General features: G+C 38.8%; 1 protein-coding gene across 1 annotated transcript; it reads right to left on the reverse strand.

Annotated features, from left to right (window-relative positions):
- Window positions 1-6,880: 6,880 nt before the first annotated feature.
- Cldn17 (claudin 17) lies at window positions 6,881-7,837 on the reverse strand. The gene has a single exon (XM_021185647.3). The coding sequence runs from the start codon at window positions 7,835-7,837 to the stop codon at window positions 7,163-7,165; it is 675 nt and encodes a 224-aa protein (XP_021041306.1). The 3' UTR covers window positions 6,881-7,162.
- Between the last annotated feature and the right edge of the window lie 6,744 nt (window positions 7,838-14,581).

Consider the following 14,581-nt stretch of genomic DNA (forward strand, 5'->3'; position numbering starts at 1 on the left):
TAAGATGCGCATTTCAGATGTTTCCCTGGGAAACTGATTATCATTGCTTGAAAGCCAGGATACTGTGAGTGATGAATTTAGGAGTCAATATGACACACAGGCTTCTAAAATGTAGGTATATGTCCAACTCTGCAGCAAGTGAGACTCCATCAAGCCAGCCAAGGATGCCGTGCTGCTTGGTCAGGCCTGATCCCTGCAGTTCATGCCAAAGCCCCTGCATATGTAAGCAACTCTTATAAACAACACTCCCATAGAAAACCATATTAATTCCAACAGAAAGGAGGCAATGGTGAACTTTATGGCCACAACCACAGGCACGATTTAAAGTCACCGGTTAGTTGTTGTAAATGGATTCACAGGACATTATCCACGGCCAAACACCTAAGAGTGTGTATGAAATAAAAGTAAACCCACCATAAGGACTATGAGTGATAATAAGGCTACCTCAAAGGAAATCCTTTGCAGAGCATAGCATGAGGATGAAGGAATGGAAGGTAGATGAGTAGCTTTGATAACACTGACGAGAATTAGTCCATGTGCATAGGTGATTGGTGCTAAGCCTTTGTCATATGTATAGCTTGCAGATATTATTTCACATCTCATAGGATGCCTTCTCAGTGTGTTGACTGTTTCGTCTGGTGAACAGGAACCTTTTCTGGGTTCTGTAATTACTGAAGTTATGGCTCTGTGTTCCTTGCTTCTAGCTTAGCTCCAAATACCAAGGGCACACTAATGTGTTCACGGGGCACATTAACATTCTAGTGGCTTTGAGGAGCTCAGTGTTCAATGAGGGATGGACGATATCTTGCAAATATGTACATATATAAGATAGGAATATGTAGTATGGGAATAAAGATACAGAGTCAATTGCAGTGCTGGAGAAGGCTGTAGTGCACCTGTAAGGACAGGGTTCAGTGGTGCAAATTCCTCCAACAGACAACAGTGCAAAGGGCTTTGCATCCTCTTGCATCTTATTTCTGGTTTTGAAGTCTTAACACATCTCAGATGGATCCCTGGTGTAGATTATTGCCTGGATTTACTTAAAGGGGTTGAGTATTTGCATCTCCACTTATGCCTTACTTTCTTTTTAATTTTTAAGATTATGATATAATTATATCATTCCCCCTTTTCCTTTCCTTCCTCCAATCCTCCCATATACATACTTATCTATAATATACCTCCAGTCTTTTTCAAATTCATGGTTTCTGTTTTCCATCAATTGTTGTTAAACACACACACATACGCACGCACACGCAAACACACACCAACATACATAACTACAACCTGCTGAGTTTATATGTTACTTGTGTGCTTGTTTTTAGGAGCTTGGCATCAGGTATCCAATTGGTATGTACTTTCTTATTAACCTTTGACTTCCTCTAGGTCAGGTTTGCTTACTTCATGTTCTCTAAGGAAGCATGCCCCAATCATCTTTACTCATGCCTCATCCCCTGCTTTCTATGAGCACTTCGACCTCCTATGTCTATTATCACAGACTGTAGCATGTCATCTTGTTTCTTGATTCATCTTTGTTTATGCGTTGTTACTTTGATGTTTTCCCGAAAGAATATGATACACAGGAAATACTTGATAGAAGTAACAAAGGAAGGTGTTTCCAGTTTGGTGTAAGTTGCTTATGGCTTGGACAAGCATACAGAAGCTACTCAGTGCCCTACTGGTGAGTTTCTTTATTTAAAGATGGAAACACCTACTTTTTAAGAGTGGCACAGAGAGTTAGAGTGACAACTTTGGCAAACTTTGGGCATTTCATTAGGACATTTTTGCACATGCAATATATAGGCATAGTAGAAAAGAAAAGAAATTCTATTGCTATTGATATATAGCTGTATCCAAAAGAAATACAAAGTCAACTCAAGCAAGCATCATTTCTTCACCCACAGCTCCATCTAAGTGTGCAAGTGTGCTAAGACAAGTGTAGTTAGTGTTTGATAGAGCTCAGAGCTCATTTGTATGTCAGATACATCAACTGGGAGTCTTAGAGTCACTGGTGTGGCTGAGAATCCTAACCCTCACCACCACCACCACCACCACCACCACCCATACTTCATTCATGTGGAGACACTGATATGAATTGTTGCCTAATTTAATATCTTTGAGGAAAAGTGTGCTGAAAAACTAGAGTTAAACCATGATGAATAGACATTCCAATTTTTTTTTTTAAGCAAAAAAATTTTGACTCGTAAAGGAAAACTAGCTTAAACAGAAATTTTAGAGGAAAATAATGAATATTATTTTGGCTCCCTTTATATCCAACAGGACATTCAAGTGAAATGCTTTATGGATGGAGAAAGCAAGAGACACATGAAGAGCTTAAGGCTTGCACTGCTTGGGGATAATAATAGTAATTATACATTACATTTACATAATGTGTTGTGATTAAAATGCTTTCACAGGCACGGCCTCACTCCATCCGCACAGTGGCCATTCAAGTAGAGGGAGGAATGATTATCATCCCCCTTATTTGGAGAGGAAGGGAGCTACATAGCGCATGCTCTTTCAATATATTTTAAAACAATAGGGGAAGCGAAGGCCTCACAGTGTGTTCTTTAAAAGGTGAGATAATAGCCTTCTATATTGGATTTCTTCCTATAACATGAAAATGAAAGAAAATAAGGTAGAATAAAAAATAAAATATTCTACCTTTTCTCTTCCATGTGTAAAGTTTGCTTTAGATATAGTTCATGCGTATGTTGTATATATGCATGTATATCTTTGTTCTAACAATGTGAAGACTGAAGCTCGGTTTGACTGGGGGAAACACATACTGAACTCAAATTTCTGAGGTCAGTGCTTTGTCTATAAAGACTCCTGGCCTGTCTTGGCAGGTGAAAGAGTAGGACTAGGTGGGTTCTAAGGAGGAAGTATCTATGAGAAGAAGGCAAGACAGTGTGTCTTCGCCAAAGTATATAGACACGTCTCAATAAGTTTTTAAAAAGAGTTAAATTCTGAAACATGTAATTCAGAACAACAAGATTCAACAGACATTGAGGATTGTAATTCACTAGCTTTTTTAGGGGTAATGAAGGTGAAAATCATTGCCAGGGCACAGAATGCAGTGTGGATGGAAGATCAAATGTAGGAGGAGATAGGGCAGATTTTCAGTTGTGGATTTGGACTGTCTGGCAGGGAATAATAATGGATTCCAGAGCCTGTGGGGAAATAGCTGAAAGGCAATTTTTTCTTAGGCAGGTTAGGCATCAAGAATCACTGCTGAAATGCAGTATGGCATAAGTCAGGTTTCTTGACTGAGAAGAAGGTGTCTGGAGACACTCCTGACTCTTCACAGGTCTGAGAGTTTTACCAAGTTGGCAATCCTGGGTGGGAAGAAAGGAAGAAGAGGGTGTTTACAGTGGTCCCGGGGTTCCCAGTGCCTCTGAGAACATCCATCGCCTTGTAATTGACAGTGCTCATAGGATGTTTTTCCTCAAGATGAAACTGTGTGTTCCCTTGATTTCCCTTTCCAGTCTCCCATGGCCTCTCTTCCCCCTGCCTTGCCTGCTTGTTTACTCTCAGTGCTTATTCTTTCTGACTTGGGAAGGCTCACAGAGTCATGCTTTCACATGGCTTCTCTGGCTGGTGATACAATTTGGGAATGCTGTAGAACCTTCAGGAGTTGGGAAAAAGTTGGTGACAGCAGATCACTAGGGACCCATCTGCCAGTTATAATGTGGGCCCTTGGTTCTTCCTTTGTTCTCTGTATCATAATCTGCCATGACATGGAAAGATTCTCACCCTTCAACTTTCTCATAGTATAGATTCTCAAATGCAACTTTCTCATAGCAAAAAAAAAAAAAAAAATCAGTGATTATAGCTTTATCTACATTTTAATCTTCTGAGTAATTATTAAATAGTCATTTCTTCTAGAAACTTCTGGGCTTTCCTAAGTCGCAATCTCAATTGAGACCACAGCTTTGCTCCATCTTAAAGTCTGGCTTTGGCATGTCATTTCGTCTGGAATAGTTCCTTAGTGAATAGTATTCATCCATTAAATAAATATTTTCTTGAAATCCCTCTTTTAAAGGAATATTAAAAGTTCAAGTCTACTAAGATCTCTGATTTCCCCTAGGTCCCATATCTTATTATATGCTGATTAAATTTTTCCTTCATTAATTCATGAAATATTCATTATCTCAGCAAATTGTTGCCAGCCCCCATGTGCCAGGTGTTTTGGCATACATGTATAACTGTTTTAAAGAGTTGTACCTATTCTTTTTGTTTGTTTGTTTGTTTAAATGTCTCATGTTGAAGTAAGCTATTTAGTGAGGACTCCTTTCAGTTCTTTGGGCTTGGAGAATGGCCTCATTTGATTGCACACTCAAAACCCATATGGAAAAGCCTAGCTGGTGCCCAACTAGAACCTTTTCCTTAACTGGCTTGTGTTCCTGGTACAAGAACAGTTCATGACATTCTACATGCTACCAGAGGTGCAAGGGAGATGACAACCTAGCTGCAAACCTGTGACCTACAAAGGTGACATGGCTGCATGTGACACTGCAGCACACAAGCTCTAGTGACAAAGACACTCAGCGCTTCCTCACCGTGCTCTATTGTATTTCTTTCTTAGGAAATGACTATATAATCTTCAATTTGAGGAAATAATGGCTTCACTGAGCCATGCTGCAGCGTACTCAGAGCCTACTCAGAATTTATACACATAGACTGAAAAATAATAACTGCCTTTACATTTGTTTGTTCCTTTTGTTTCATCTCATGGAGGAAAGAATGCATATTGGTAAAGTTTGACAACTATGTTGCAGTCTGGACATTGCTTATGCACAACCCACAAATATTTATTAAATCTAAAATGAAGGTTCCCATAAAATTGAATTTCAGTCAAATCTTGGGAAATAACGATATATTGTTTTCATAACTCCTGATTGTGGTAGATAATTTGCATTCATCATGTGTCCTTAAATGTATTTAAAATTAGTAAATTCATATTGTTGTATTAGAGAAAATATCACAACCTGTTGTCAGATGGAAAATTAACATTTCAAAAGTATACCTTGATTAATGGGAAAGCAGGGGACAAATCTCTTGGTAAAGTTTGGTTTTGTTTTTTGTTTTCCATAGTATTTGATAGCTACTAGGTGGAGTGGTACAAGCCTTTAATCCCAGCACTCAAGAGGCAGAGGCAGGTGAATCTCTATGAGTTTGAGGCCATCCCAGTTACAGAGAGTGTTCCAGGATAGCCAAGGTTACAATGATAAACACTGTCTAGAAAAACTAAAAAAGTTTAAAAGAAGTTAAAACAAACAAAAAAACAAAAACAAAAGGTAGCTAATGTTGTCATGATGCCACCCAGAATTGTACCTTGTACTCTGTGATCCACTGGCCAGCAGAGAGACACACTTCATTTAGAACGAAGGGCCAATTCTTGTAAAGCTAATTATTCCTAGATCAGTCAAAAGGTAAGACAAATGATTGCCTGCCAACCTTTAAGCATATGTCTTCACTCTCTTGATGGCTTACCTACTCAGCTGCGTAAGATAAATGACTCTGTCTCAGTACAACCATATTAGGCTTTTACAGGTTAAACAAAATAATCAGAAAATGTCACTGAGGTAACTACTTTCACAAACATTTTTATTGCTTTTATTTGAAAATATTTACAGCTATGTTACATGTTACATTTAACATTCCTTAGGTTTTGAATGTAATTTTTGTTTTGTTAAAGGGCTTGGAATTATTGAAAACTTGGTTGGTTGGTAAAAGAAGGGAAGGGTTTCATAGAGGATTTTGCTTTGAGTTATTGTTGAATTAATGTGTCAGTTAATAGGTTAACTCTAAAGTATAGATATGCATTCTCCAGCTAACCTTGTAACTAACTAACTCAGCATCACTGGGATACATAACAATTTTACTAGCTTATTATATTATGATAAACATGAACACATGAGAAATATTTGATGAACAATTTAAAGCTTTTTGTGAAATTACATGCCAGGTATTAAATATCTTATTATAAAATAAATATACTGTTTAAGGAATAATATTGAATATTCAAACGCTAATTCATAGCATTCCAAGGCTATTAGAAGCCACCTACAAGGAGATTTTTCTCACTAACGTCTTATACCCAGCCCTATTAACCTCTCAAAACCCATACCACTTTTAATCTTGATATTAAGTATACACAAGATGCAAAGAACTGAGAGCATATGTTTCAAGCATAACGCAGTGCATCACCATCACCCATTGTCTATTAGAGGATTTTAAGAAGTAGGAATTATTTCAGCCTGACTAATTGACTGAATAAGTCCCTTGGTTCTTTATTTCTCTTTGCACGTTTAGACCTGCACAGTGACTAAGTAGGACAGGGAACTGAAGCCATTCTTCCAGTGCTTGAACCTGTGGATCCCTTCAGCAAGGATTTCATTTGTCTTAATTTATTTCCTTGCCTAAGCCAGATAGATGATTCTGTTTACTTGAATGTGCAAATCAAAAACCTTGAGAGTATATTATTTTCATTTACAAATCATTTTCTTGAATGGATGGGTCCCAGAAAGATTAACCTACATAAATTGGAGACTTTGGAAACCATCTAGCATAGAAAAAACAGAATTCTTTTATCCTTAAAAGAAAAAGTTGGATTTTTAGTAGAAGTTTTCCAGAATAAATTTTTAAAAATCATTATTAGATAGTTGGTCACAACCTTTGATGAGTTCAATCAAAATTATTTAATATATGAATCTTCCATGACTATAGCTTTACACTTATCACCATTTAGCTATAACTGTATATGTAATAAAAAATTTCAAGTGAAAATAATAGGTTATGTTTGAAAATGGGTATGTTTTATTTATATCAATTATAATGTAACATTTTACTTTCTTATTATAATACATAACAAGCAAAATTTAGTAATCATTATCACACGCCCAAACTGAGAATATACTTGATATTTTACTATATACATTAGAATAAATATTGAGTTCAACAAGAGTGAGCACAAATAACACCCAGGGAATCACAATGTCCAGATAAGTCATTTATATTCCTACCTCAGGGAATAAATTCACAACTTTCATCTCAATTTATATCTCCTATAAAAGTAGTTCTGCCTGAAGTACTCACAGTTTCTGGGATGACTTTATAAAACACATGAGCATAAGCCAGGGACTGATGTTGGAAGCAAGCCTTAGACGTAGCTGGTGGAAGATTTTCTAGGCACAGTAACATTCCTTTGGTTATCCTTCTGTGGCACGCGGTATGCAGGGACTGGGTATCTGTGCCACCGTTCCTTTCTGTTGCAGCAGCAATATCCACAGAGCAGCCCGCCTCCAATGAAGAGGACAGCAGCAGTTGCCCAGCCAAGGAAGAGTGCTCCTCCAAGTTCTCGCTTCTGCCCTGCATGGACGGTTGGGTCGTAGAAATCTCTGATGATGATATTAGCAGTCCAGGACACTGGAATCAGAACGAAGATACCAGTCAGAATAAAGAGCACCCCTGAGGTTCCCAGCAAGTAGGCTTTGACCCTCTCGCTGGAGCCGGTGCACTGGAGCTGTTTCATGCCGCAGATGCCAATAATGAGAGCAACCAAGGCAAGAGCCACAGCCACACACATGAGGGCACGCGCTGCTTCCAGTACTGGAGGGAGAGCCAATATGGAGTTATAGAATTTGCACTGCAACGTGACCATAGCTTGCTGGATGCAGTTCATCCAAAGCCCTTCCCAGATCCTCTCAAAGATAATAATGTTGCTGCCGATGAAAGCTGACACTCTCCATTGAGGCAGAAGTGTTGTCCCAATCGTCCCAACCAAACCGAAGAATCCAAGAACTAGTCCAGCAATCTGTAAGGGATAAAAAGCCATTGTCTTTCCTTGGCCTACTGCTTCAGCCTGGAAGGGTAGGAAGACGGTCAAGATGCAGAATGTGTAGGAGTCTTCTAGTCTAGAGGAGTGCCTGGTCTTCTCCACTCCTGATAACCATGATGTGTTCGTCCAAATCAGCAGCAATGACTGGACTGGACTTAACTTGAAGTACCTGTTGTAGACTCATGTAAGCTATTCCCGCACACGCCTTCATTTCTGTTTGGTTTATTCACTAAGCATATATAATTCTTTCCCAGCCAATAAGAATGTAGCCAAAGATACGCCAAGAAGTACTGCCTTCCATGTTAGCATTTCTCATGTTATTATTGTCTTAGCCATGCTGTAATTAAGTGCCAAAGCCTGTATTGTGCATTACTAATTACAGAGCTCAAAACATTCTCCTAAAAGGCAGTCTGATATGAAAGTATAAATATATGTGCTCACGTCAGAATCTGAAGATGCCAAAACTCTATCAGATTTTCCCAGGATAAAACAAAAACCATTCTGGACTTTGGCCAGCAGTTTCTTCTCATGAAAATCCTCGTTTACAACTGTGGTTCATCAACTCTAGGTTGACTAAGATTATTGGTAGTGATGCTTAGCTATTTGACATCAGGACATCTACTAAGACTGGGAATGCTTAGGAGTAGCGCTCAGCATGGCATTCAAATTTCACAGTTACTTTTCTGATCCTGAAAGGAGAGGACCAAGAAGGTTACTGCCTATAACTGTTGAAATAGACCAGCAATTATTCTATTAGCTGCTAGGTAGCACCTCTACCCCTGCTGAAAGACAGCATGCAAACTTTCATCAGATAGCTCTTCACTGACGGCTCGAAATACACATACTTATGGAAGCTGAGAGTTGACACTACACTTTTCCTTTTGAAAAGTATAAAATTGCCCTTTGAGCAGCAATATCACTCAAAATTCTCCTAGACAGCTCTTCGGAGAAAGAAGGTATCTTTTCCGCTTACAAGCTGTATCCTTCATTACTGGACAAAGAATGTGAGCTCCACAATGTTTGGGGGTGTTATCTGCCCAGGGACAAACTTTGTGGTTATTCTGTGCATTTCCCTCCTACTTTTATTCTGAGTCGAGAGCAGGACGGGGAGATGTATTTCTCAAACACTTTCATATGTGTCTGGCATTTGGCACTACCCTCTCTCCTTTTATCTCAAATTGTTTTCAAATGAAATTAAATTGAGCTTCTTTTAAAAGTGACTTCTGCATTCTGGACTGCCCATTCCCTGGTCCTCACAGTAGAGAGCATGGACCTTTCTAACTCCTTAATACATCCCATGGGAATTATTTTAATCAAGCATGTTGGCCAGCCATTCCCTGGGGCATTATAGTGTGCAAATGATCTTCTGCTCTGGTGAAATACAGACCAAAGAATTAATGGACAAGCCAGGACTCTCAGACTTCTAGAGTCTATAGGATTTTAGGATAGATGGTCTGAGAACTCCCTCTCTATGGTGTGTGAATCACTGAGGAAGCAGATGGTTTGAGTAATTGATAGCTTCCTGTCAGCAGTCAGGAAGAAGGGCTTTGGGACCCTTTATCCTTTATTCTGACACACCAGTTTAGCCTCTCCGACCCTGCTATGATTGGCCAACAAGAACTCTGATTTTGCAACCTTCATGTCTCTTTCCTTGTTCCTCTTGCCTTTCCTCATTCCAACACATCTTCACATTGTTGTGGAAGTTTCCAGATTGCTGTTCTTTTCCAGCTGTGCGGTTTCCCCCCAGTGAGACTATTTAACCCATCTTCACAGGAAACACAACTAAGAGGGTGCTGTTTCCTGTATATAGGACGAATCTCAGAATCCTAAACAGTTTAAGCACCTTTGACTTTAGGACTTAAAAGTCAAAGCCAGCTGTCACCTTGCCTTTACTTCATCTTTGCTCAGGAGAAGAAATTGCTTCCCTCTCAGCGTTGCTAAGACCCTCATCACCTGCAAACCTGCTTATCAGGACCCTTTCCCACCCTCTATTTCCTCTTTCCATTGCACCTGTGTTCTCTCTTGTTCCCCACATTATCCTTTAACAGTATAACCATATCTAAAGATCTTCTACCATATTTTTTCCTTTGAAAGAAATTCTACACAGTTTTAAAGTAGAATTATATCACCTTTCCCATTTTCTTTCCTCATGCCAACTCTGTCCATATCTCCCATCACTAGTAAATTGAGCTTACTATATTACACACACACACACACACACACACACACACACACACACACACACTATTTTCACAAATATGTGAATATAACCTGCTAAGTCCTTTTTGCTGTTTCTGTCAATATAATTTCAAGCCTAATCACTTAGTATTGAGTAACCATTCAGAGGGCTCATCCCTGTGTGAGGGTAATTCCTTCTCTCCCAATACCATCCGTTTCCAATATATCTTAATTCACTTGCGTTTTTGTCTTGCATCCATTGGAATCTACCTTACATCACTGATGCTCCAGTATACTGTGACAATCCAGGCGTCCTAGCTATTATCATCAATGAATCCTTCCGTAGTTGATTTCCTGGTTCTTCCTGTAAAGGCGACCATCAGTCTTTTTATGAAACAGTAAAGAATTCATGTTTGGGGAAGAAATTCAGTCTTTTGATAGTTTAGCTATCCATATTGAGTAAGCTTTTTGAATCCCTTAAAAGTTCTGTATTATGAAAAAAACATAATCAAAATACCACTGACTTCATGGGGCATCTTTGCCTATTAAATTTATGTAATGTGTGTAGAGTATGTGGCCTCTAGCAAACACACAGAAAATATTTGCTATTGCAGTTCACTTTGTTTGTTCTTGTTATATTACTAGGCTTGCTTGCTATCTTGTTATATTACTAGGCTTGCTCGCTAGCTCTTTATCTTCAGCTCATTCTTCAGCTCTTCTTTTGGGTGGCGTGGTTAACTGCGTCTGTTTTCTTTCAGGGTTTCATGTGCACGTCAATACACCTGTCATTCATGTACTCTTACTTGGGCTTATCATGTTTGGCCAAGGTTTACATTATTTTCAGGAAGGCTGTAATTTCTGAAACTTTTATCTCTAGGCTGGACTCATTCTCGTATAATGCTCATACCTTTTTGTGATTTTTTCTTTATTTACATTTCAAATGTTATTCCCTTTCCTAGTTTCCTTTTCAAAAACTTCCTATCCCATTCCCCCTTCCCCTGCTCACCAACCCACCCACTCCCACCTCCCATCCTGACATTCGCCTACACTGGGGAGCCTTCAAAGGACCAAGGGCCTCTCCTCCCATTGATATCCAACATGGCCATCCTTTGCTACATATGTGGCTGGAGCCATGGGTCCCTCCATGTGTACTCTTTGGTTGGTGGTTTAGTCCCTAGGAGCTCTAGGGGTACTGGTTTGTTCATATTGTTGTTCCTCCTGTGGGGCAGCAAACTGCTTCAGCTCCTTGGGTCCTTTCTCTGGTTTCTTAGTGCTTGAGTGAGTTGGGATATGCCGGAGACTCTGTGATAGTCTACCCAGATATTGCTGGAGACTCTGTGAGTCTTCCCAAATGTACCTTCTGGTTGCTGAGAGAGTTGCAACCAAAAAAACTTCCAGCTGTCAAACTCTTTAAGATGCTGCCTAAAGATAAATATACACCCAAGCCATTTTTTTCATTCATGCAGAAAGCTCATCTCATATCCAGTGACTAATAGCTGTGTAATGTAAAGGGCCAGCCTGACAGCTCCAGCCAGGAATTTAAAGCTGGAGTGTATTTGAGCTCCAGAGTTCCTTATGAAGTCAGCTGAGCCCTGTATGGTATGTGTACCACACTGGCCTTCTCTTCTGTTCAAGTCTCTTCATTCCTGTCTTTTCTCAGTCATTGATCTACAGGAAGCACAGAATATTAATCTCTGCCATTTAGTCAGCTTCCAAGGTAACCTAGTCATTGATTACACTTACTCTAATTTATTAAGAATGTTTCCTGCTCTAACATTTCTCTGGCTTAATTTAGCCCTTCAACATTCCATTCTGATTCATTTTGATAAGGTTTAGTTAATTTTCTTATCCAAACCTTTTCTTTTTTCCTTTTTGGTCTGTATTCCATCAAAAAAAAAAAAAACAAAAAACAAAAAACAAAAAACAAAAAAACCAACCAACCAACCAAACACCATAATAAACTGAAACTGAAATATGTTTCCATTTTACTTCCAAATGTCCAGAGTTTCTTGGACAGTACAAGATAAATTTAAATACTTAGCCATGGCAATAATGATTGAACTTGGTACCTGTCCCAATCCAAACCTGGTTTATGATTATGCATTATTCAATCATATGTCCTCACAGATTTTACATTTTAATGAATATACTATGTATTAAACAAGTAACTGCATTAATGCATATAATTAAATGTGTATTTACAGATAAATAATGAATGAATAGAAAATGAATAGAATGGGTTTCAAACTTAAATAGATAAAGATAATTTGGATATGAAATAGATAATAAGACAAACAGAGATGAAAGCAGGAGGGCCAGTATAAGGTGAAATATTGAGGCCAATAGTAGACTGAACCAAAAGCAAAAAACAGACCTTGACCAAGGTACACCAAATCACATGGCCACAAAATTATCTAGTATTAGTGCATAGCCAGTTAAAGATCCTAAGAATACAAATAATGCTATCAAGTTTAAACCTACCTTAAAAATTACAAAAAACAATCCCTCTAAAATCAGGGACTAGACAAGGCTGTCCACTTTCTCCATACCTATTCAACATTGTACTTGAAGTCCTAGCCAGAGCAATTAATTCAACAACAAAAGGAGATCAAAGGGATACAAATTGGAAAAGATGAAGTCAAAATATCACTTTTTGCAGATGATATGATAGTACATATAAGTGACCATAAAAATTCCACCAGAGAAATCCTAAACCTGATAAACAGCTTCGGTGAAGTAGCTGGATATAAAATTAACTCAAACAAGTCAATGGCCTTTCTCTACACAAAGAATAAACAGGCTGAGAAAGAAATTAGGGAAACAACACCCTTCTCAATAGTCACAAATAATATAAAATATCTTGGCGTGACTCTAACTAAGGAAGTGAAAGATCTGTATAATAAAAACTTCAAGTCTCTGAAGAAAGAAATTATAGAAGATCTCAGAAGATGGAAAGTTCTCCCATGCTCATGGATTGGCAGGATCAACATTGTAAAAATGGCTATCTTGCCAAAAGCAATCTACAGATTCAATGCAATCCCCATCAAAATCCCAAATCAATTCTTCAACGAATTAGAAAGTGCAATCTGCAAATTCATCTGGAATAACAAAAAAACCTAGGATAGTAAAAACTCTTCTCAAGGATAAAAGAACCTCTGGTGGAATCACCATGCCTGACCTAAAGCTTTACTACAGAGCAATTGTGATAAAAACTGCGTGGTACTGGTATAGTGACAGACAAGTAGACCAATGGAATAGAATTGAAGACCCAGAAATGAACCCACACACCTATGGTCACTTGATCTTCGACAAGGAAGCTAAAACCATCCAGTGGAAGAAAGACAGCATTTTCAACAAATGGTGCTGGCACAACTGGTTGTTATCATGTAGAAGAATGCGAATCGATCCATTCCTATCTCCTTGTACTAAGGTCAAGTCTAAGTGGATCAAGGAACTTCACATAAAACGAGAGACACTTAAACTTATAGAGGAGAAAGTGGGGAAAAGCCTTGAAGATATGGGCACAGGAGAAAAATTATTGAATAGAACAGCAATGGCTTGTGCTGTAAGATCGAGAATTGACAAGTGGGACCTCATGAAACTGCAAAGCTTCTGCAAGGCAAAAGACACCATCAATAAGCCAAAAAAGCCACCAACAGATTGGGAAAGGATCTTTACCTATCCTAAATCAGATAAGGGACTAATATCCAATATATATAAAGAACTCAAGAAGGTGGACTCCAGAAAATCAAATAACCCCATTAAAAATGGGGCTCAAAACTGAACAAAGAATTCTCACCTGAGGAATACTGAATCTCAGAGAAGCACCTGAAAAAATGTTCAACATCCTTAATCATCAGGGAAATGCAAATCACAACAACCCTGAGATTCCACCTCACACCAGTCAGAATGGCTAAGATCAAAAATTCAGGTGACAACAGATGCTGGCGAGGATGTGGAGAAAGAGGAACACTCCTCCATTGTTGGTGGGATTGCAAGCTTGTACAACCACTCTGGAAATCAGTCTGGCGGTTCCTCAGAAAATTGGACACAGTACTACCGGAGGATCCAGCAATACCTCTCCTGGGCATATATCCAGAAGATGTCCCAACCGGTAAGAAGGACACATGCTCCACTATGTTCATAGCAGCCTTATTTATAATAGCCAGAAGCTGGAAAGAACCCAGATGCCCCTCAACAGAGGAATGGATACAGAAATTATGGTACATTTACACAATGGAGTACTACTCAACTATTAAAAAGAATGAATTTATGAAATTCTTAGCCAAATGGATGGACCTGGAGGGCATCATCTTGAGTGAGGTAACACAATCACAAAGGAACTCACACAATATGTATTCACTGATAAGTGGATATTAGCCCAAAACTTAGGATACCCAAGATATAAGATACAATTTGCTAAACGCATGAAACTCAAGAAGAATGAAGACCAAAGTGTGGACACTATCCCCCTTCTTAGAATTGGGAACAAAACACACATGGAAGGAGTTACAGAGACAAAGTTTGGAGCTGTGATCAAAGGATGGACCATCTAGAGACTGC

This window comes from Mus caroli, unplaced genomic scaffold (genome assembly GCF_978045245.1).
Source record: "Mus caroli unplaced genomic scaffold, Mus_caroli_1 scaffold_17, whole genome shotgun sequence".
Taxonomy (NCBI): Eukaryota; Metazoa; Chordata; class Mammalia; order Rodentia; family Muridae; genus Mus; species Mus caroli.

Bases quoted from the DNA above. Each gene is read 5' to 3' on its own strand.
- Cldn17 (XM_021185647.3), bottom strand. From the start codon at position 7,837: ATGGCTTTTTATCCCTTACAGATTGCTGGACTAGTTCTTGGATTCTTC.